General features: G+C 46.1%; 2 protein-coding genes across 13 annotated transcripts in view; one reads left to right on the forward strand and one right to left on the reverse strand.

Annotated features, from left to right (window-relative positions):
* Window positions 1-9,103, forward strand: part of LOC147018470 (uncharacterized) — a 46,655-nt gene extending 37,552 nt beyond the window's left edge. Inside the window, exons 4-5 of one of the 3 annotated variants that reach the window (XR_015062408.1) lie at window positions 1,076-1,464; window positions 6,675-9,103. Coding sequence is in view for 2 of the 3 variants with exons in the window: in XM_085898132.1 (XP_085754258.1) it covers window positions 1,076-1,128 (53 nt within the window). In the remaining variant the exon portion in view is untranslated. Of the gene's footprint in view, window positions 1-1,075; window positions 2,467-6,674 lie in introns of those variants that run through there. The other 2 variants (XM_085898132.1, XM_085898131.1) reach the window with 2 other exon arrangements.
* Window positions 1-23,928, reverse strand: part of LOC147018471 (lysine-specific demethylase 7B-like) — a 155,085-nt gene that overhangs the window by 22,067 nt on the left and 109,090 nt on the right. For 6 of the 10 annotated variants that reach the window (XR_015062405.1, XM_085898114.1, XM_085898113.1 and 3 more), the window contains 2 exons: window positions 16,530-16,625; window positions 2,461-2,570 (listed from right to left, as the gene is read on the reverse strand). Coding sequence is in view for 7 of the 10 variants with exons in the window: in XM_085898114.1 (XP_085754240.1) it covers window positions 2,461-2,570; window positions 16,530-16,625 (206 nt within the window). In the remaining 3 variants the exon portion in view is untranslated. Of the gene's footprint in view, window positions 1-2,460; window positions 2,571-12,135; window positions 12,307-16,529; window positions 16,626-23,928 lie in introns of those variants that run through there. The other 4 variants (XM_085898118.1, XM_085898119.1, XR_015062406.1 and 1 more) reach the window with 4 other exon arrangements.

Below are 23,928 nucleotides of genomic sequence, written 5' to 3' on the forward strand. Positions count from 1 at the left end.
AGCCTCCAGCTGGGCATCCTTGGTTGAAGAAATTATGTGTGTGTGAATTTCCACTCACGTGTGGTCACACGGTGGTTGGATGAACGCCAGCAATCTCCAAGTCTCCATTATGCTCAGCAAACGTAGCAACGGGAGTAATGGTGAAAGCAGCTGAGATGTACGTGGCTAATGCTCCTCCGAATCCAGGTCGAAAATCCCGGTGGGAAATACGTCATGAAATGTTGATTTCCAGCAGCTGAAAATACCAAGTCCAATAAATAGGCAAGTTCGTCTGTGGTGGTTTCAGAGATGCTGCTAATGTTCTTCGAAACCTGGGTCGAATACAAAGGCCTACGAAGCAGGAACGTTCATCTGGTCGACAAGACTGATCCCCCGGAAAAAAAGTTAGGAAACTGCTGAAAGTCACGAGGGAAAATGAAAAGAATGTAGAAGAGGAAGAATGAAAACCAAAAGAACCAAGCAGCATTGGAACTTGTTTGAGCTTCACTGTCCTGTGGCTCTGCACTCTCGTGCAATTCCTCTTTTTCTTTTTATCCACTTCCTGCTCTCGTTTAGAAAAGTACTCCGGAGTTGATTGGTTGTTCCTAGTTTTAAATCACGCCCCGCTATCCACATTTGTTAGCAGAGCGTCACCATGTGCGGAACAAACTTGGTGGATTAATTGATGTTCAAGTACTGTAGAAAATGATGCATGTAAAAATAGTCACCACCACAAGTCCTTCCTAGGCACACCTGAAATTCCTATCCACCTCCAAGGCCCTGTTACGATCTGGCTTCTTCTTCTTCTACACACTCCACCCCCCCCCCCCACCAAAATTTTTGGTTTTGAGGACAAATTTGGTTTTCCCCAAAATTCTTCTCTTCTTCACCTCTCAGAGTTTGACTGACTTGGTTTGACCCAAGATTTGAGATCCTGTGATTGGCTGCTGGTGGCATAAATAGGGAAGTGAGGGGGGGTTGTGATGGTGATTGATTGGGGGAAGAGGAAGAGGTGTGGTGATTGATTGGGGGGAAGGGGAAGAAGGATTGGGGTGGGGATGGTGATTGTGATCATTCCGTTCTCCATCACCCTCAGGCCTGCAATTTGACTGCTGCCTTGGGGCATCACACCAGGAGCGAACTTGGTGACTAAGCAGGAATTACTGCCAACACAAGTTTCTTGTCCATGGGGTATTTGCATTGGCCTGATCTGGTTTCTTTCTCTTTCTTTTTTCTTTTTCTCTCTCGATGCATATATCCATGTATATTCCTTTGGTGTAACCAATAATTAAATCAGGGTTGACCCTCGTTTTGCCTTGGATTTTCTGTTGCAACAGCCTTCATCTGCAGCTTGATGGAGTACTGCTCTCCCCTGCCTCACACCTTGCTCAGCTTGACGATGTGGAAACCGAGGCCTTCAAGATTATTGGAATCTCCCATGATGAAGCTGAATCTATGGGTCTATCACTAGGCTATCACAGATTGGTTAGTGGTACCTGTCTTCCACCGCCTTCTTTCTGGTCTTGCACCCTCTGCTCTTTCCGTGTTTTGTCCCCCCCTCCTCCTCCTCCCCATAATTTGCTCCTCTTTTTTTCCCCCACCTGTGGAACAAACTTCCACATTCTCTTCAATCCCATTCTTCCCTCCCGATATTCAAGACAGCTTTTCACCACCATCTTAGATCGTCCCCAATCCAAAACTATGATCTTTTCTACCCTCGCTAATAACCCCCTCCCTCCACCAACCACACCCAAAATCCTCCTCCTTCCAAATTTCCAGTTTTCCCTCCTGAGTTTCCTTCTGTATCCATCTTGTCCATCTTATGCATCCTCTCCTGCCCCTCATTCCTCCCCACACACATTGTTTGTCCAAGTCTGCCTCTATCTTGGTCTTCATCTCTGCTGTTGGTGTTTCTGCCTCTCTCTGAACTGTTCCTTTTGCCCGATCTGTTCACTGTATTAATTCTAGCTCTTCCACGAGTCTCGACTAAGTATACAAAAAAAAAATTCAAAAAAATAAAACGGGGTCGAAAAAGGTATGTTCCACTTTTACGAAATTAATAGACATAACCAAGGTCCATTAATATGTAATTAATAGACGTACTCACATGGGTTGACCGAGGTTTAAATTTGACGATGATTCATTGTCCACCCATATTTTTCTGTTTTACATCCATATTTAGATATCGTCAATGAGATGAGAATTGAAGATTTGTGACCTTGACCTTTGACCTATTGACATCAATAGGCTTATAGCTTGTGACTACCTCTATCAGGTGGTTAAGTTTTGTGAAGATCAGAGTAAAAATGCGACCTGTAGGTGATTGACATACAGTCAGACAGACAGACAAACAGACTAGCTCGACGAACGAATATATTTGTGAATCTGATTTCACAATAAATAAATTTGATGGATGGTTGGATATAGAGAGATGGAAAAGAGGTGACCAAAGGCCATGATGTGATAATGGGAGCAGCATACCTGCTGGGAGAGCTTTGCCGCTGCTGCCGCAAGACCCGTTTCAATGGAGGGAACACGTGTGCCCTCTCGTACAGGCCGTTCCGGTCGAGGAACAGATGGCACAACTTTGGCTGCTCAAAGTACGGGGGAAAGGCAAAGGATCGGGGGATAAGGATAGAGATGGGTGAGAAGTGAAATAACATGGATAGAGATAATGATTGTGTAATGCTCAAAATCATGCACAAATATTGAAATCCTTTGCAACTTTTGCTGGTTTAAAACAGCCAAAGCACCACCTCGCTATCATTCCAGTGAGTTGCAAGGATTGCCTTTTTGCATTACCTAAAAAAAATCATGTGGAAGAATATATGGCATCGCCATTGTTTTTGTCGACTCACGAGAAGCGACAAGATAAGGCTCAATTTCAGACATTTGTTAATATGCTCCACCTAAGTCTGCTGTTTACAGAGGGGTTTCCGTATGTTTGCTGATACTAGCTCGTTTTGTACAATAGTTTTCTTCTCCTAAAAGGTCACTATTGATTATTTTGTTTCTTCATTCAAATACAAAACAGGTCTTTATACATTATTCAGGAGACAGCATGTAAAATAAAATTATAATAATACAGCGGAAGTGAATTATAATAGCACAGTTTCATTCAGCAGCTTAGAAGTGCATCAAGTACAGAGCAGGTATGTAAATTGGCCATGCAGTTTTCGATTCTATGAGGTTTTCATACAGATTCTGATTCTGATGTACCATATTCTGTTACAGAGTGTGCTGCCAAAGCAGTTTCTTGGCAAGGGTTACACTGGGAGGTTTACTTCGACAATATATCCATGGTGCCGGCAATAGTTTGCCTACTCTTTGAGATGGACACCATGGGATCTTTAATGTCCACCAACTAATGCCGGCAGATGGGACACCAAGTTAAACGCCCATCCGAGGGACGGCACACGCATTGATAAGTCATCAACACCATGATGTAAAGAATCAACACTGCCTGTGAAACACTGCGATGACAGTTTATAGCTGGTCAGGTCAGGTATGAGAGCATGTGCCGGAGCAGCCCGTCACTGCGTCCACTTTCTGCCGGTATTCCAAGGGCCTCCGTCTGGCAGATGCCTGGCCCATCCCCATTTCCTTGAGATGTTGATGAATCTGCTGCAACCACGAGGCACGTGGTCAGCCAATTGGCGTCCTGCGCTCAAGAGGCTCCCTCGCTGAGAGAATCTGGTGAGCAGGATCAGCGTCAGGAAAAAGCCTCATGTCCATACAGCCACAGCTAACGCTCACGGACTATGCAGGTAACAAATCTCATTTGAGTCTCTCTCAGCAACCGCTCGTGAGGCACAAAGTCTGACCAGCGATAGCCAAGGATTCTCCGAAGAGACCTGGTACCAAAGGAATTAAGTCTCCTTCTCAGATTCATGGTCAGGTCAGAGTCAGAGGACTTTCGTCCTCCCGCATGGGTAGCGACAGCGCCACACCCCATGATCCAGTGAATCCATGACTCCCGAGGCCCGACTCCGATGTCTATTGACCTCTGGCTCACAGCCAGCAGAGACATGAATATCACTGCCAAGGTAAGTGAATCTCTCCGTGACCTAAACATCCTCGCCATAAACAGGTACAGACAAGATAGCAGCATCCAATATGTCATTGAAAGCCTGGACCTTAGTTTTGACCCAGGAAACCCGTAATCCCAGCAGCTCCGACTCCTCATTCAGCACCTCAAAGGTCCCCAAAAGGATATCCAGAGTCTCCGCAAAGATGACTGCATCATCTGTGAAATCAAGGTCAGAGATCTTGACATTCCCAAATGATGCACCGCAGCTTGATCTCTCTGACATCCTCCCTATAATCCAGTCCATACAAGTGCTGAAAAGTGTGAGGGCCAGGACACACCACTGACGAACTCCAGTAACAACTGGAAATAAATCAGATGGCATCACAACATCTCACAGCATTCTCAGTACCAGAGTACAGTTCAGACATCAGATTGATCAGTTTTGCCAGCACCCCACGAAGACCAAGAATCTTCCAGAGGGCATCACAATTCACTGAATTGAACGCTTTACGGAGATCAACATAAGCTGCAAGCAGCCCCTGCCAAAACTCTCGTCTGCGTTCGGTGAGGACCCGAAGAGCAAGGATACGGTCAATCATTGACCTCTTTGGTGTAAAACCTGACTGCTCTGGATGATGGTGCTCAATTAGATGGTGGTGAACTCCATAAAGAATTGCAAAGACCTTGCTCGGCACTGAGAGCATCGTCACTCCTCCGTCGTTGCACGTGCACGCAGTCTTGGCGATGACCCTTCCATTTCCAGACAGGGACAACAAGGCCCCTATTCCAGTCAGTTGGGATGATGCCTGTGTTCCGGGCAGAGCACAGAACTGCATGCAATGACATGAGTGCAGCATTTCCACCAGCTTTGAGAAGTTGAGCATGGATACCACAAATCCCGGGAGCTTTACCCCATTTCAACCGGTTCACCGCAGCCTGTGTTTCCACAAACGAAGGTGGACCACAGTTGATTGGAGGGTCAGCAATAGGGATAGTAACACCCCTGACATCCAACTCAACAGCTGGTGGATCAGCCTGGTACAGTTGCTCAAAGTAACCGGCCCAGCGGGCCTTCACTTCAAACTCCTCTGTCAAGAGCCCACCACCATCCACTCTCACTGCAGTACACCGAGAGACGGGTTTGGAGGAACGAAATGCGCGAATTCCCCCTGTAAGCAGGACGAGAATCACTTGACCACAGGTGATCCTCTAGCCCCTCACAGATTCCTGGCACATAGGCCCTCCTTGTCCACCCTTGGTGCACGTACAGTTTTACACCTCAGCTCCCTGAACAGCTCAGCTCTGCCATTCAATCTGGCCCTGCGACTCTGGTCAATGGTATCCAGTGTCCCTTGAGAGACAAAATTCTTCTTCGCCCTACGTTGAGTTCCAAGACATCCACCAGCAACATCAAGGACTGTGGTCTTGAAGGCACTCCACAACTCTTCAGGATTCCCAAAAGCACCCAGACCCCCCAAATCTCCACTCACCCTATTCGCAAACTCCTCAGCTCCCCTCTCTTCCTTGAGCTTGCCAACACCAAGCCTCGGCTGGGATGGTACCATTCTCCTGTATTTAAGCTACAACTTCAGAGTTTCTACAAGCATTATAGCCGAGTCGGGATTCAAACCCAGACTAGATTGCTTAGAGGTGAGACATAGAGACACTATCATAATATTTTAAACTGCTGGGACTTGTAATACTCTCCAAAAAGGAGCAGCACTACACGATGCATATTTACTTCGAGAATTTGCTTCCCTCCCCCAACCCCTCATCCCACTCCCTGTGACCAAATTTCTTTTAAGGCTAAAAACCTTCCCAGACTTACCCCAAGTGCAACCACCAAATTTTAACTCATTCTGTACAGTGGTTTAGGGTTGCCTAAAAGGCACACACATACACAACGTGTGTGTGTGTGTGTGTGTGTGTGTGTGTGTGTGTGTGTGTGTGTGTGTGTGTGTGTGTGTGTGTGTGTGTGTGTGTGTGTGTGTGTGTGTGTGTGTGTGTGTGTGTGTGTGTGTGTGTGTGTGTGTGTGTGTGTGTGTGTGTGCGTGCGCGCGCGCATGCATGGTCGAAAGAAAGTCCACACCCCTTTCAAAATTTTCACCTTTTTGTTGCCTGAAAGCCTGAAATTAAATTGCATTAAATCAGACTTTTTCCACATTGTAACCCACAACTTCCAAACGAAAAACAAATTCTGCATATTTCAGAAAATTTATTAAAAATACAAAACTAGAATATCTTGGTTGGATAAATGTCCACCCCCCTGAGTTAATACTTGGTGGAAACACCTTTGACAGCAATTACAGCTGTGAGTCTGTTGGGATAGGTCTCTACCAACTTCACACACCTTGATTGGGAAATATTTGCCCATTCTTCTGTACAAAACTATTCAAGCTCAGTCAAGTTGTGTGGGGAGCATTGATGGACAGCAATCTTCAACCACAAATATTCGATTGGATTTAGGTTGGGGCTTTGACTATGCCACTCAGGGACATTTATGTTTTTGTTCCTTAGCCACTCCAGTGTAGCTTTGGCTGTGTGCTTCACATCATGTTGAAAGGTGAACATTCGTCTCAAATTCAGCTTTCTTGCAGAGGGCAGCAGGTTTTCCTATATAATTTTTCTGTTTTGCTCCATCCCTTTTCCCTTCTGTCCTGACAAGCGCTGCAGTCCCGGCTGATGAGAAACATCCCCATAACATGATGCTGCCACCACCATGCTTCAAAGTGGGGATGGTGTTCTTTGGGTGATGTGCTGTGTTGGGTTTGCGCCAAACGCAACTTTTTGCATTTCGGCCAAAAAGGTCCATCTTGGTTTCATCAGATCACAAAAGTTTTTGCCACATGACTTCAGAATTACCGGAGTGTTTTTGCATCCCTCAAATGGAACTGAAGGTAGGGCTTTTTTGAGTAATTGCTTCCTTCTTGCCACACTACCGTACAGGCCAGACTGGTGGAGTGCTTGGGATATTGTTGTCACATGCACACAGTGACCAGTCTTTGCCATAAAGGCCTGTAGCTCTTTCAAAGTTGCCATTGGCCTCTTGGTGGCATCTCTGATCAGTCTCCTCCTTGCTTGGTCATCCAGTTTGGAGGGACAACCTGATCTAGGCAGGGTCTTGGTGGTACCCTATGCCTTCCATTTCTTAATAATTGTCTTAACTGTGCTCCAAGGGTATATTCAAGGCCTTTAAAATGTTTTTATACCCAATCCTTGATCTGTGTCTTTCCACAACTTTATCCCGGAGGTCTTTTGAAAGCTTATAGTTGAGTTTTTGCTGTGAAATGCACTCCCCAGCAGCAGAAACCTACAGGAACAGCTGATTTTATTCTGAAGTTATCAGAATCATTACAATTTCACAAAGGTAGAGCCAATTAACTTTGTGTGATTATGAAGGTGATTGGTTACACCTGAGCTAATCTACAATTGCTATTATAAGGGGAGTGGACACTTATCCAACCAAGATGTTCCAGTTTTGTATTTTTAATTAATTTTCTGAAATTTGTAAAATTTGTTTTTAACTTGGAAGTTGTGGGTTACGATGGGTAAATAAAGGTGGGAAAAGTCGGATTTGATGCAATTTAATTCCAGGCTACAAGGCAACAAAAAGTGAAAAATTTGATGGGGGTGTACACTTTCTATTGGCAATGCATTTCTATAAATATTGTTACGGTTCTCGGAACCATATGCAATATGCATACAAACATACAGTTGTCCCAAAGTTAGTTATGCCATTAAGTATATGTGCAGATAGATCCCTTCCTTGTGTGTAGTGGGAAGCGAAAGGAGTACGTTGCGATGGTTTTTAGTAAGGTTAATAAAACTTTATATCCCCTCCATTACGATCCACGGTACCATAGCGCTTGCAGCCTTCGGTTCACTGGCAATAACGTACCACTGTCCACCTGCGTCTCTGGAGCCTCGTTTTTCCGAGGCAGAATCTTCACGTCCACAGTTCCTTTTCGGCTTCCCCAAACGTTCCAATTCAATCTTGGCTGTACCGCCGTCCACCTTCCTCAAACACGCGTGGAGCGGGCGGGCTTTCCCGGCCTGGCTGAAATCCCACCCAGAAAGGGTGGACCCCATGAAGGCCCTGTCCAATAAGGGCGGACGGTGACGTCAGCTTCGCCAATGCCCCTCCCTGCCCAGCGGGGATCTATAAATTACGACACCATCCTCAGGGCAGAGTGAGAGAGTTCGGTGGGTTTGTTGGCTGGTTGCAAAGAAAGAAGGAAGGTCGTTAGTTGGGTGGTTGAGTTGGTCCCTTGGTTGTTGGTTGAAGGAGGAAGGTCGTGATCACGGAGGGCCTGTCCACGTCTCGCCTCGGCGGCCCGTCTGTTGTGCTGGTCCGAGCACACCCAACGTTGACCAGGTCTCTCGTTGGGTCCTGTCTACTGCCCTGTTCCACCTTGAACTCCACGCTCTCCACGAGGGCTCCTTCGCAGACACGGTCTCCACACGTGCGGCTGTGTGTCAAACTGCACGACCTCTGTCGGGTGCCACACCACGGAGCGTCCTTTCTCTCGGAACATTCAGGTACCTGAAGAACTGCGACCTCAGCTCCCTCCCTCCGTGGCTGCAAAAGTCTTTTGCCATTCAACTGGGTTTATTTTGTCCGAGTGTGTGTCTGAGTGTGTGGCGCCTGTCTTATGAGCAGCATTGTACAAGTTATTTGATCATTGTAAATCTTGCCTGTATTATTCTCATGACAAATCTGCTCTGTGTCCTCTTTTGTAAGTTGCTGTAAAATTGTCGCACTACATCTCTCTTCTGTCCCTTCCACAACACACCAATAAACCTGTTCCTGTACCACATTAATTTCCTCGCTTAGTGTAAATAAATTATTGTAGAAATGTTCCCAGTTCGTTTTTGTTCTTTCCTTCATTTGTCCAGCATGGTTCGGATCTAAGTTTATCTGAGTCTTTATCCCCGATAATCTGTTCATTCTCGCCGGTACGTCCTTGGCAGTTCCGCTCGGCTGCATCTGATCCGGAGTTGGTAGTTGGTACTCTACCGTAGTTGGTAGAGTGATCCGGTTCGGGCAAGGCGTAAAGAGGGCGTGGTTCCCCGGTAGTCGAAACTGCGTGGTTAATTAGGTAAACTGATTACACCTGGCAGGAAGACCCCTACACTACGCGGTTGAGGTATTGGCGTCCACGGTCGGCGAAGCAACCCGCCGTGTCACGGAATTATCCGTGAGAGACGGCCTACAATTCCGGGAGTCTGGCGGGAGATAATGTAACTTCCCCCACCTCGTGATCGTTCTCACCACCGGACCTCGGCCCGCAACAATATATATATATATATATATATATATATATATATATATATATATATATATATATATATATACACATATACACATACATACACACACACACACACACACACACACACACACACACACACACACACACACACACACACACACACACACACACACACACACACACACACACACACACACACACACAGGGGAGAACAAGTATTTGATACACTGCCGATTTTGCAGGTTTTCCCACTTACAAAGCACGTAGAGGTCTATAATTTTTTATCATAGGTTCACTTCAACTGTGAAAGACGGAATCTAAAATAAAAATCCTGAAAATCACATTGTATGATTTTAAAATAATTAATTTGCATTTTATTGCATGAAATAAGTATTTGATCACCTTCCAACCAGAAAGAATTCTGGCTCTCACAGACCTGTTAGTTTTGTCTTTAAGAAGCCCTCCCATTCTCCACTAATTACCTGTATTAACTGCACCTGTTTGATCTCGTTATCTGCATAAAAGACAGCTGTCCACATTCAATCAATCAGACTCCAACCTCTCCACAATGGGCAAGACCAGAGAGCTGTCGAAGGACATCAGGGACAAAATTGTAGACTTGCACAAGGCTGGGATGGGCGACAGGACAAAAGGCAAGCAGCTTGGTGAGAAGGCAACAACTGTTGGCGCAATTATTAGAAAATGAAAGAAGTTCAAGATAACAGTCAATCTCCCTCGGTCTGGGGCTCCATGCAAGATCTCACCTCGTGGAGCCTCAATTATCATGAGAAAGGTGAGGGATCAGCCCAGAACTACATGGCAGGACCTGGTCAATGACCTGAAGAGAGCTGGGACCACAGTTTCAAAATAAACCATCAGTAACACACTACGCCGTCATGGATTAAAATCCTGCAGCGCACGCAAGGTCCCTCTGCTCAAGCCAGCGCATGTCCAGGCCTGTCTGAAGTTTGCCAATGACCATCTGGATGATCCACAGGAGGAATGGGAGAAGGTCATGTGGTCTGATGAGACCAAAATAGAGCTTTTTGGTTTAAACTCCACTCGCCGTGTTTGGAGGAAGAAGAAGGAAGAGTACAACCCCAAGAACACCATCCCAACCGTGAAGCATGGAGGTGGAAACATCATTATTTGGGGATGCTTTTCTGCAAAGTGGACAGGACGACTGCACCATATTGAGGGGAGGATGGATGGGGCCATGTATCGTGAGATCTTGGCCAACAACCTCCTTCCCTTTACAAGAGCATTGAAGATGGGGCGTGGCTGGTCTTCCATCATGACAACGACCCGAAACACACAGCCAGAGCAACTAAGGAGTGGCTCCGTAAGAAGCATCTCAAGGTCCTGGAGTGGCCTCGCCAGTCTACAGAGCTGAACCCAATAGAAAATCTTTGGAGGGAGCTGAAAGTCTGTGTTACCCAGAGACAACCCCGAAACCTGAAGGATCTGTCTGTCTGTCTGTGCAAACCTGGTTCAGAACTACAGGAAAGGTCTGATCTCTAAAATTGCAAACAAAGGTTTCTGTACCAAATATTAAATTCTGTTTGTCTGATGTATCAAATACTTATTTCATGCAATGAAATGCAAATTGATTATTTAAAAATCATACAATGTGATTTTCAAGATTTTTATTTTAGATTCCGTCTTTCACCGTTGAAGTGAACCTATGATAAAAAAAATTACAGACCTCTACGTGCTTTGTAAGTGGGAAAACCTGCAAAATCGGCAGTGTATCAAATACTTGTTCTCCCCACTGTATATATATATATATATATATATATATATATATATATATATATATATATATATATATATATATATATATATATATATATATATATGTTGTTGTTGTTCGTCTTTCGGCTGCTCCCGTTAGGGGTTGCCACAGCGGATCATCCATTATGATCCGCATACTGATTTGGCATAGGTTTTACGCCGGATGCCCTTCCTGACGCAACCCTGGTCGCCTCTTACGACACAGGGATTACGACACAGGGATTGGGTTTCGCCATGATTCCGGGCTGCCCTACACCCTCTCATAGCGCGGCCCAACGCAGAGCTCCCGTCCTCAAGCGATCCTCCAACCCAAGCCTCCGAGTAGCCGGATTACAGGCGCACACCACTACGCCCGGTATATATATATATATATATATATATATATATATATATATATATATATATATATATATATATATATATATATATTGTTGCAGCCACAGGTACCAAGACACCAGCTTGTCACTCAGGGGGATTAATCCCCAGTTGTCCTCGGTAGAGCCAGACCTGGGGCCACCGCTCACAGTTAACGTTGTGGTACAGTGGGTTGTTTTAGAACCACGAACGCCACCCAGTCAACCACGAGTTCCAGTGTCCACCGTCTAATTATTCCGTTTAACTAGAGGTCACGTGGTTACCTGAGCGGGGAGCGCGCCCTCGGCAAAGCACCAATGTTATCTCGATTAGATTTAATTAGGGCGGCTGAGCATTTTAACCGCTGGTGCGTGCCAACGATTTTTGGTCAAATCTGTGGTAATTACCTTCTCAGTCTATCTAGGTTCGGACAATGCTAGACCAATGGAAGGAAAGGATAAGCACGGACAGGTTGGAAATCGACAAATAATTTATTAATAATAAAATAAATAAATGAAAAGAACTTTTTATTTGCTGAGGTAAATAAAGAATGAATTTCAAAGCTAAATCAATCAAAATGCCAGAAAAGAGACAAAGAGCAGATGCTTATCGGGGGTTGACTTACTTACAGCTAAACACAGACATAGGTACCCAACTGATCATTCAGGGGAAGGGGGGGGGGAGGGGGAGAATCGTCTCGCTCACCAGAAAGTCGTCCGTGAAGCAAAAACGTCCTGAAATGCGTGCGTGCATGTCACGTCCGTCGCCAGCACCCAGCTTTTCCATGCACCCTCTTGCAAACAGCCTTGAACGCCAGTCGATGAATGCCAGTCGACGTCTGGAGGGCACCGGGATCGTCCGTCGCGGGTTTAGACCCTGGTGGTGTTGGTGACCGACCCATGCCTCACTTGTTGGCGACGCTACTCACACCCACACGCGCACCACACGCTCGCTTGCCGAAGCACTGAGAAGGACGAATTGTCTCATTGTTGGCGCTGGTCAGACACCCACACATGCACCACACGTTCACTTGCCCAAGCACTGGGAAGGACGAATTGTTTCGTCGGCGCTGATCAGACACCCGCTTCTTGCTCGCTTCTCTCACCCTTTGCTTTTTCCTCTCTCCTTTCGCTTTTTCTTTTTACTCTTTCGCTTTTTCTCCTCACACTTTTCTCTCACGCTTTTCTCTCAGAATGTACCTCTCGCTTGTTTTTATATCTCCGGGCTGTCTCCGCGGGGTGCCGTCCGCCCCAAGCTCACCCCGCCCCACTGGCGCACGGTTACCATGATGACCCGTGCGCTCCCCAAAAAGGCGGGTATCGGAGCTTACGAAAGATTGCCGCTGAGGAAGAATGGGGGCGGGCTTCAGAGCTAGTGAAAGAAATGTGTGTAAATGTGTGTCATAAAGAAAAAAAGCTTCCCATAAGAGAGGGGATCTATCCTTTACCCTTCTCAATGCATCACATTTAAGATCCCATTAGACATGGGGATGGGGCTAATCTGAACATGCATTTAAGGAAATAACTGTCTGAGGACCTGGATGTGTGGATGCATTCACCAGACTGGATTCTGAAAACCGTAACAATATACAGGGGGCTGCAAAAGTAGGTATACAGTAAGGATTATACCAGTATTACCAGTATTATAATAGTGGTGCTAGGATTCATTTAATACTAGAATTCATTCAATTCATTAAAATCAAAAACATTTGAGGGATTAATATGTTTATAATTGATATGTTTATTATTGGAATGTTATTATTGATATGCTTGTATAATTATCAATAAAATACGTTTTGTGCGCACGTTTTGTTTTTCATTACTGTATACCCACTTTTGCAGCCCCCTGTATATATATATATATATATATATATATATATATATATATATATATATATATATATATATATATATATATATATATATATATATATATATATATATATATATATATATATTTCCAGGTGTGTGTGTGTGTGTGTGTGTGTGTGTGTGTGTGTGTGCTTGCGTGTCTGTCTGCGACCGTTTCTCGACGACCGCCGGTCCGATCTGATTGAAACTTGATAGGAATATTGCCCGGGCCCCGCAGATGTGCCTTTTCGAGGTTTGATATCGATCGGACAAGCGGTTCCCAAGTTCGGGCCATTTTACTACTTTTTCAGTGTTGAAAAGGTGTATATATGGCAGCTGAAGGTGTCGTTCCACCTTCTCACCTTATCATGCCAATTTTTTCCGAAATTATTAATAACCCTACGATCACCAGTCCGATCGGATTGAAACTTGCCAGGAATATTGCTGGGGACCCGCTGATGTGCCTTTTCAAGGTTTGATATCAATCGGACAAGCGGTTCCCAAGTTACGGCCATTTATCTGTCGACCAATGACAAGACACGGTGCTATGACATCACGAATGACGTCACAATTAATGTTTATTTATTTATTTATTTATTATTTTATTTGCATGATTGACGGTCCGATCTGATTGAAACTTGCCAGGAATATTGCTGGGGACCCGCTGATGTGCCTTTTCAAGATTCGATATTAATCGGACAAGCGGTTCACAAGTTACGGCCATTTATGTCGACCAATGACAAGACACGGTGCTATGACATCACGAATGACGTCACAATTATTGTTTATTTATTATTTTTCTTTATTTTGCACGATTGACGGTCCAATCTCATTGAAACTTTCCAGGAATATTGCTGGGGACCCGCGGATGTGCCTTTGCGAGGTTTGATATTAATCGGACGAGCAGTTCCCAAGTTACGGCCATTTATCTGTCGACCAATATCTGCGAGAGAGGGGGAATGAGAGTGGGGGCGAGAGAGGAGGGGTGAGAGAGGAAGGGCGAGACTAGAGGGGATAGAGGGGGGGCAAGAGAGGGGGGCGAGAGAGGGGGGTGAGAGAGGGGGCGAGAGAGGGGGGACGGGAGAGGGGGGATGAGAGTGGGGGCGAGAGAGGAGGGGGGAGAGAGGAAGGGCGAGACTAGGGGGGATAGAGGGGGGCAAGAGAGGGGGGTGAGAGAGGGGGGCGAGAGAGAGGGGGGCAAGAGAGAGGGGGCGAGAGAGAGGGGGCGAGAAAGGGCTGCACATACTGGCACTCACCTACGGGCCCGCCCCTACGGGCCCGTATTAGTCTATCTATAATTCCAGCAATCTGTGTGTGTGTGTCTGTCTGTCTGTCTGTCTGTGTGTCTGTCTGTCTGTGTGTCTGTCTGTGACCGCCGTTTCTCGACGACCACCAGTACGATCGGATTGAAACTTGCCAGGAATATTGCCAGGGCCCGCAGATGTGCCTTTTCGAGGTTTGATATCGATCGGACAAGCGGTTCCCAAGTTACGGCCATTTATCTGTCGGCCAATGACAAGACACGGTGCTATGACATCACGAATGACGTCACAATTAATGTTTATTTGTTTCTTTTTTTTTTTTGCACGATCGACGGTCCGATCTGACTGAAACTTGCCAGGAATATTGCCGGGGCCCCGCGGATGTGCTTTTCAAAGTTTGATATTGATCGGACGAGCGGTTCCCAAGTTACGGCCATTTCTGTCGACCAATGACAGGACAACACAATTCTTCTTCATTTGATATGACGTCACAATTGACGCTGGGGACCTGAGTATGTTTCCCAAGTTATGGCCATTTATGATACGGTTGGTCCAATCTAATTGAAATAATGCCCCAATCCAGTCGTCGTTCACGCACATACGGGCCCGCCCCTACGGGCCCGTACTAGTATCTATAATTCCAGCAATGTGTGTGTGTGTGTGTGTGTGTGTGTGTGTGTGTGTGTGTGTGTGTGTGTGTGTGTGTGTGTGTGTGTGTGTGTGTGTGTGTGTGTGTGTGTGTGTGTGTGTGTGTGTGTGTGTGTGTGTGTGTGTGTGTGTGTGTGTGTGTGTGTGTGTGTGTGTGTGTGTCTGTCTGCGACCGCCGTTTCTCGACGACCGCCGGTCCGATCTCATTGAAACTTGCCAGGGACCCGCGGATGTGCCTTTTCGAGGTTTGATATTGATCGGACGAGCGGTTCACAAGTTACGGCCATTTATCTGTCGACCAATGACAAGACACAGTGCTATGACATCACGAATGACGTCACAATTAATGTTTATTTATTTATTCTTTTTTTTTTTTTGCACGATCGACGGTCCGATCTGATTGAAACTTGCCAGGAATATTGCCGGGGCCCCGCGGATGTGCTTTTCAAGGTTTTATATTAATCGGACGAGCGGTTCCCAAGTTACGGCCATTTATCTGTCGACCAATGACAGGACACAGTGCCATGACATCACAATCAATGTTTATTTATTTATTTATTATTATTTCTTTTGCACGATTGAAACTTGCCAGGAATATTGCTGGGGACCCGCGGATGTGCCTTTTTCGAGGGGGGGGGGGAGGAGGAGAGAGAGAGAGAGAGAGAGAGAGAGAGAGAGAGAGAGAGAGAGAGAGAGAGAGAGAGAGAGAGAGAGAGAGAGAGAGAGAGAGAGAGAGAGAGAGAGAGAGAGAGAGAGAGAGAGAGAGAGAGAGAGAGAGAGAGAGAGAGAGAGAGAGAGAGAGAGAGAGAGAGAGAGAGAGAGAGAGAGAGAGAGAGAGAGAGAGAGAGAGAGAGAGAGAGAGAGAGAGAGAGAGAGAGAGAGAGAGAGAGAGAGAGAGAGAGAGAGAGAGAGAGAGAGAGAGAGAGAGAGAGAGAGAGAGAGAGAGAGAGAGAGAGAGAGAGAGAGAGAGAGAGAGAGAGAGAGAGAGAGAGAGAGCACATGCTGCACATGCTGACACTCACCTACGGGCCCGCCTCTATGGGCCCGTACTAGTATATACAAATAAACATATATATATATATATATATATATATATATATATGAACACACCAAGGTGGAGACTTTGAGATGGGGGAGGACTCCGTTCCACCTTCTGAAACCCGAATTAGGGAGATAAAGACAAACACGCATGCAAGCACACATTCACACACATCAATAAAATCAGATCCCTGATTTGAGTCAGTCCACAATACAAGCCTCTAAATTAATGTCACCAAAACCCAAATTAGAGTATGTAACCAAATCAAACCACGAATACAAATGAGGAATCCTCACTCACCGCCAGGGTTCCAAGGTGCATCTCCAACACTACGTCTCTTCTTTGCGCGGGATTTGAATACAGGTTCTTCATCCTCAGATTCCAGTGAAGGGTAAACTGCATGCATCAGTGGCATACCCCCATGATAAGAAATCACATACATGTTTGTTCAATGTGCTTCGCTTACCATAAGCTACATGCATAAATGCACGCATGCACTCAAGTGTATATACAGTGGAAATTAACTCGACTAAACGGTAAAGCTCGATGTCTTTTGTTTGTTGTAGGGATGAGTTTGTTTTTGTAAAAGTATGATCAATCAGATGGAAAACATTCTAAGCTTTAGGAATGATGACACGAGCAAACACGGAAGTGAATGTGGACATGGGATAAACTCCATCCTTAATTACAAAAAATGATTTGTCACAAGTACAAGTAATCCTCCAGTCTGAGCTCTTCTTAAAGAAATCAACAACTTTGCTTTGAGACATCCGTTTCAGGGTAGTTGCACAAGCAATATCAGCATTTAGTCGAGCCACAACACTCCAATGGTTCACCATCCTTTGTTCCATCCACCTGGTAGCCTTCTCCAACATCTGCACAATCAGTGGATGGAGGGGCCACTAAGTTTAGCTGTCATTCATTAGTTTCTCAATTTCACCCTCTAAAAAATTTTTTTTCACTCTCCACTAAACTTTGTGAATTTTGTTGCAAAGATAATGGTCATTGTGAACTCGTCCTCCATCTGTAATCATTAATTTTGGACAAGTTATGGGTCTTCTACCCCATCCAGTAAATTGAGTTTCTCCAAATCAAACATAAGTTGATGAGTGTCGTCATCTTGTGGTTGGAGAAGTTCCTCATCTTATCATTTGGCAAGGAGGGCCCAATCGTCTTACAAGAACATTTTCTTTAGTCCGAGTGTTGGCCAGAAAAGCGTGCATTAGGGTCCGCACAATGTTTTTCTGCATTTTTGTGATCATCAGACCATCTGAATGAATATTCCGATTGATGCCACTCTGGCACCCTTGAGCATTTTTGTAGAAATCCATTAATATGCAAATTAGCGTCTGGCCATTGTCGAAATAACTATTTTTCTTAATATCTCAAAAAGTAAGCATCCAAATAGCCTGGTTGAGGTGTCTACACGCATGTTTTTAGGGTCACTGGTCATGATAAACCCACTTACAATTTAATAACATTTAAATTTAGCTCATTAATATGCAAATTAGCAGTCACCATTATTGAAAATGTAGATAAATAGACATATAGATAGAAAAAAAACACTTCAGTCTTTGTGAATATAGATCACTTTATTATTCATACGGATTCAACAATCCGACAGTATGCAATGAAAGCAGCTAACAACTTGAACAAAAGAAGACATTCCTGTGTAAATCAAATGTTCGTATATATATATATATATATATATATATATATATATATATTTATATATATATATATATATATATATATATATATATATATATATATATATATATATATATATATATATATATATATATATATCTAACAGGTTTGTAAACCTTATGAAGGCTACTTCAGTGCTTGGTGTCTCATTCAGTGTCAGAGTCATCAACAAGGGCAAATGCAGCAGCTGTCTTGGTGCGCTCATTCCTGCAGCCAGTATCTCCATGGCACGTACAGAAAACTGTGCATGGTAACTTGGCTGCTGTGCAGCGGCATTGAGCTGTGTAGCATTGCTTGTCGGAGGAACATCCACATCGTATTAGCTCCAAGATCTCTGGTGGTGCAAGAGCGACGTTGGGCGGCAGCATAATTGGAAGTAATGATCTTGATGCCTCATCACGTTTCCATCCGTACTGAGTGGGATCCAGAGGTGGTGGCTGCAGCTCAGCAACTGACTTCCATATTGCTGTCTGGATATGAGCGCGTCGCATGTTTTGTTCAAAGGACTATGTAGTTGGAGGCAGAGCCTTTCGGTCTGGTGCTTTGATGGCATTTGGTTTTGCCATCTTCATAGACCACACCTCTTTGCGAACATCAGACATGTTGCTTCTCTCCTTGCTACCATAGCAAACAGCCATGGACACAGTGGCTTCGGCGATGACATCGTCAATCGATGCATCCACATTCCCAAGTTTTTGAAGTGAATGGCCTGCTGCGAGTGTCTTCTTGCCAGTCAGTTTACCTCCACCATACATCTGGGCAATGGTGTCGCAACCTGTCAGTGCGTGTAAAGCTAGTAGGTCTTGCACCATCCCGGCATGCTTTCTGGCAGTGATACCCAATGATAATTGAGGTAACACCGGTCAACGAGCGTATTATGAGATTAAGGATTCATCACTCCTTAGGTGTCATTTCCCTGGTCTCTGTTTATGCTCCGACTGAGGCGAGTGATCTCACCGTGAAGGATGCATTCTACGCCACACTCGAGTCTGTGGTTGATCAGTGCCCCAGACGAGATACACTTCTAGTCTTGGGGGATTTCAATGCATCGACTGGAACTGATAGGGATGGTTATGAGGTGGGTGTTGGTCCACATGGGTCAGGAACTATGAACCAGAATAGCACTAAGTTCCTTGACTTTGCAAGAAGTCATGGACTTAGGGTGGCTGGTTCATGGTTTCAGCGCCCACAAGCTCATCGCTGGACTTGGTATTCCAACGCTGGCGGTGTGGCAAAGGAGATTGACCATGTCCTCATTGACGGTCGTTGGAGGATGATCCAGAACTGCAGGGTCTACCGGAGTGCTCAGTTCCTTAATACTGACCACAGGTTTGTTGTAGCAACTCTAAAGCTGCACCTTAAATCCTGGAGAATGGTACCATCCCAGCCTAGGCTGGATGTTGCCAAGCTCAGGGATGAGAGAGGAGCTGAGGAGTTTGCGAACAGGCTGAGTGGACACTTGGGGGGTCTGGGTGCTTTGGGGGGTCCTGAAGATTTATGGAGCGCCTTCAAGACCACCGTCCTTGATGTTGCCGGTGGATGCCTTGGAGCTCACCGCAGGGCAAAGAAGAATTTTGTCTCTCAAGGGACACTGGATACCATTGACCAGAGTCGCAGGGCCAGGCTGAATGGCAGAGCTGAGCTGTTCAGGGAGCTGAGGCGTAAAACTGTACGTGCACTGAGGGTGGACAAGGAGGCCTATGTGCGAGGAATCTGTGAGGGGGTAGAGCATCACCTGTGGACAGGTGATTCTCGTCCCGCTGACAGGGGAATTCGCGCATTACGTTCATCCAAGCCCATCCCTCGGAGCACTGCAGTTCGAGCAGAGAGTGGTAGGCTCTTGACAGAGGAGTCTGAAGTGAAGGCCCGCTGGGCCGGTTACTTTGAGCGGTTGTACCAGGCTGATCCCCCAGCTGTCGAGTTGGACGTCAAGAGTGTTACAATCCCTGTTGCTGACCCTCAAATCAACTGTGGTCGACCTTCGCTTGTGGAAACACGGGCTGCGGTGAACCAGTTGAAACGGGGCAAAGCTCCAGGGATCTGTGGCATCCATGCTGAACTTCTCAAGGCTGGTGGAAATGCTGCACTCGTGTCGTTGCATGCAGTTTTGTGCTCTGCTTGGAACACAGGCATCATCCCAACTGACTGGAAGAGGGGCCTTGTTGTCCCTCTCTGGAAAGGGAAGGGTGATCGCCAAGACTGCAACAACTACCGAGGGGTGACGCTGCTCTCAGTGCCGGGCAAGGTCTTTGCTCGGATAATTCTTGATAGGGTTCGCCACCATCTGCTTGAGCACCAGCATCCAGAGCAGTCAGGCTTTACACCAAAGAGGTCAACGATTGACCGTATCCTTGCACTTCGTGTCCTCACCGAACGCAGACGAGAGTTTCGGCAGGGGCTGCTTGCAGCCTATGTTGATCTCTGTAAAGCGTTTGATTCAGTGAATCGGGATGTCCTCTGGAGGATTCTTGGTCTTCGTGGGGTGCCACCAAAACTGATCGATCTGATGTCTGAACTCTACTCTGGTACTGAGAGTGCTGTGAAGTGTGGTGGTACCATCTCTGACTTATTTCCAGTTGTTACTGGAGTTCGTCAGGGATGTGTACTTGCCCCCACACTTTTCAGCACTTGTATGGACTGGATTTTAGGGAGGATGTCGGAGAGATCAAGTTGCGGTGCATCGTTTGGGAATGTCAAGATCTCGGACCTTGATTTTGCAGATGATGCAGTCATCTTTGCGGAGACTTTCGACATCCTCTTGGGGGTCCTCGAGGTGCTGAATGAGGAGTCGGAGCCGTTGGGATTACGGGTTTCTTGGGTCAAAACTAAGATCCAGGCTTTCGGTGACATCTTGGATGCTGCTGTCCTGTCTGTGTCTGTTTGTGGTGAGGATGTTGAAGTCGTGGAGAGATTCACTTACCTTGGCAGTGATATTCATGTCTCTGCTGGCTGCGAATCAGAGGTCAATAGACGTCTGGGTCGGGCCTGGGGAGTCATGGATTCACTGGATCATGGGGTGTGGCGCTGCCGGTACCTGTGCGGGAGGATGAAAGTCCGAGTCTTCAGGTCCTTGGTACTTCCAGTCTTGCTCTATGGGTGCGAGACTTGGACTCTGACCAAGGATCTGAGATGGAGACTTAATTCCTTTGGTACCAGGTCTCTTCGGAGAATCCTTGGCTATTGCTGGTCAGATTTTGTGTCCAACGAGCGGTTGCTGAGAGAGACTCGGATGAGATTTGTTACCTGCATAGTCCGTGAGCGTCAGTTGCGGCTGTATGGACATGTGGCTCGTTTTCCTGACGCTGATCCTGCTCACCAGATTCTCTCAGCGAGGGAGTCTCATGAGTGGAGGAGGCCAGTGGGCCGACCAAGTGCCTCATGGTTGCAGCAGGTTGACCATCATCTCAAGGAGATGGGGATGGGCCTGGCATCTGCCTGGGGGATGGCCAGACGGAGGCCCCTGGAGTACCGGCGGAAAGTGGACGCAGCGACGCGCTGTTCTGGCACATGCTCCCATACCTGAGTGTCTTCTTGCCAGTCAGTTTACCTCCACCATACATCTGGGCAATGGTGTCGCAACCTGTCAGTGCGTGTAAGGCTAGTCGGTCTTGCACCATCCTGGCATGCTTTCTGGCAGTGGCCACAATGTCGATCAACGATCGGCCAGGACATGTTGCTTCCATTGTTACGCAGCATTGCAGATTAAGTTCTGCGAAGTGATACACAAGCAAGATGAACACATCAGTATCATCACAGATGACTGATGCATTTTGCGCCATCTTCGGCAACTTTAGCGACTTGCTGAATCATGATGACATCTGCCTCCTCATGCGTAGTCTTCAAATCAGTGCGACACCTTTGGGCTCCGTGGTGTATTTCCACTGGGGTAGACTCCTGTCCCGTATTGACGAGCCTGTGTTGGCTCTGCTTTCTCTGTTGACTAACGTCAATCAAATTATGGCAAATCAGTTCTATCAGCTGAACTTTGTTCTCAGTTACTGACAGAACCACCAGCTGTGGAGGCAGTGGAGTCTGGCGGTTCAACCTGTGGTGCCTGCTAGCTTGCTGCCCAGCTCTGGCTAATCTTGTTCCACTCTTGATGCTGAAATCATGATATCTGTCAAATACCAGATATACATCTGATTTGTCCAGCTTTGCCATGATGTAGCTCGTGAAGTTGTCAACAAAGTCTTGCACAATTCCCCTGTTAGGCCAATGAATAACCCAGAGGATTGCACAACCATCTAAGATGGTGACTTCAGGTTGTGGACCCAGTCTTGTTGAGATTTCCACTTGGAGATTCTTCTTCAATATCGACTTGGTCTTCACTATTCTCCTTTCCCCCTTTTCATCGAACATTGATGTTGGCACAGGTGCAAGCTCGTACTTTAAGACGTCACATAGTTTTACGTTTCGACTTTGTTGGAGTCCCATGACCCTGGAGTAGATGAGATTTAGATCACAAACCTCAGTAGATCCCACACGCATGACTTTCCGTGTCACTGCCATAGTTATGACTTGTTTAAATAAGGGAGCGTTGAATCCTGCTGGCCAGCTTTCTTCATATGAATGCATCTGTGCCTGGCCAATGTCAACTGCCCTTGGCACGTTCACCTTCTCTGGTCCAATTCTGCCAGTTACAATGTTGACAACTCTGTCTGCATGTTCGTTTGGGTCAAGTGGGTCAATACAGGACTGGAGTTTTCTCATTATCTTATCTCGTTCCTCTGCATAAGATCGTATCCTCTGCATAAGACCATCATATGCATGATGGCTCCTCTTCCTTGTGAATGGTCACCTCTGTGACTATGTGCCCCTCAGAGATATCTGTGAGTTTGTGGACTATCTGACTAAACGTGTGCATACTATAGGTTCACTTCTTCAGTGTAGAAGGCTTCAGTGTAACGCCAACGATTCCATGTTTGCCATGACCATAGCGCATGAACGTGGACTCAATGTACATATCCGACCATATGCCGTTCCATCGGCCCTTCTTGTGCCGCATCACGTGATCTCCTTTTAAGAACATTTCCAGAATGTCTCCATGAAGCCTTTCCATCGATCGAAGGTAGTAGAGCCCATATCTAGCATAGTTGTGATGTCCAGCAACGAAGAAGTAGGGGAGCATCTCCTTCATAGCCCAAAGATGCAATGGCCAGTCTCCTTCACGCTCAGCACGAACAAACGCCATCATGATGAATACAGGTTTCACAAGGTTCTGTACCCATAGTTGTGTGGTCATGCTCTTTGTTGCTTTGGTTTCAAGTGTCCATTAAGTCTTCATGAATTTCTGTCTGAGCCACGCTGGAACGATGGACCTCCTCAGTCACCAATCGCAGTGCCCTGAAGTTTTGGGGAAACTTTTTTCCACCAAGCATATGAGCAACACCTCCAAAAGCAGATTTCATCACGTCTTCTAGCCCACTTTCAGCCATTAAGTTCCTCACACAACCGATGAAACTCATAAGGGTGTGCATGCTGCCCAGCCTTGGGATGAACTGGGTAAATAGCTCAGGATAAACCCATTTAACATTAACGGCCACTCGATACAGCTGTTGGTCATTTGTGAAAATGGTTACAGTTTGACCACACTCTGCGGTCATGAGTTTTCCCTCCTCCATTGCTGTAAACATCGTGTCCAGATCAACTGGATCCATATCTATGAGTGGTGTATAAATGGCCCTCGTTGCAGGTTGGATGGATCGTCCTTGCTCTCTGCAGAGCTTCGTATTAAAGCCACCAAACTCTGGCATGTTCTGATCAGAAGTGATTTGCTTCAGAAAAGAGAAATCCATATCTTGAACTCCCCTAAATTGTATAGCTTGATGAGCTAATACACGGAGAGGTAACACCACACATGTGGCTTCTTCAACTGGCATCGCTGGTTTCTCAGGTCCCTTGTACCTTTGAACCAAAATGTCTTCTGCCACAGGTGTCTTCATTTCATCACAGGTCAATCGTCTGATGATGGCTTCATCTTCAGATGTGG

The sequence above is a fragment of the Eptatretus burgeri genome, chromosome 10 (genome assembly GCF_056783735.1).
Source record: "Eptatretus burgeri isolate ZD-2024b chromosome 10, Ebu_testis_v1, whole genome shotgun sequence".
In the NCBI taxonomy this organism is placed as follows: Eukaryota; Metazoa; Chordata; class Myxini; order Myxiniformes; family Myxinidae; genus Eptatretus; species Eptatretus burgeri.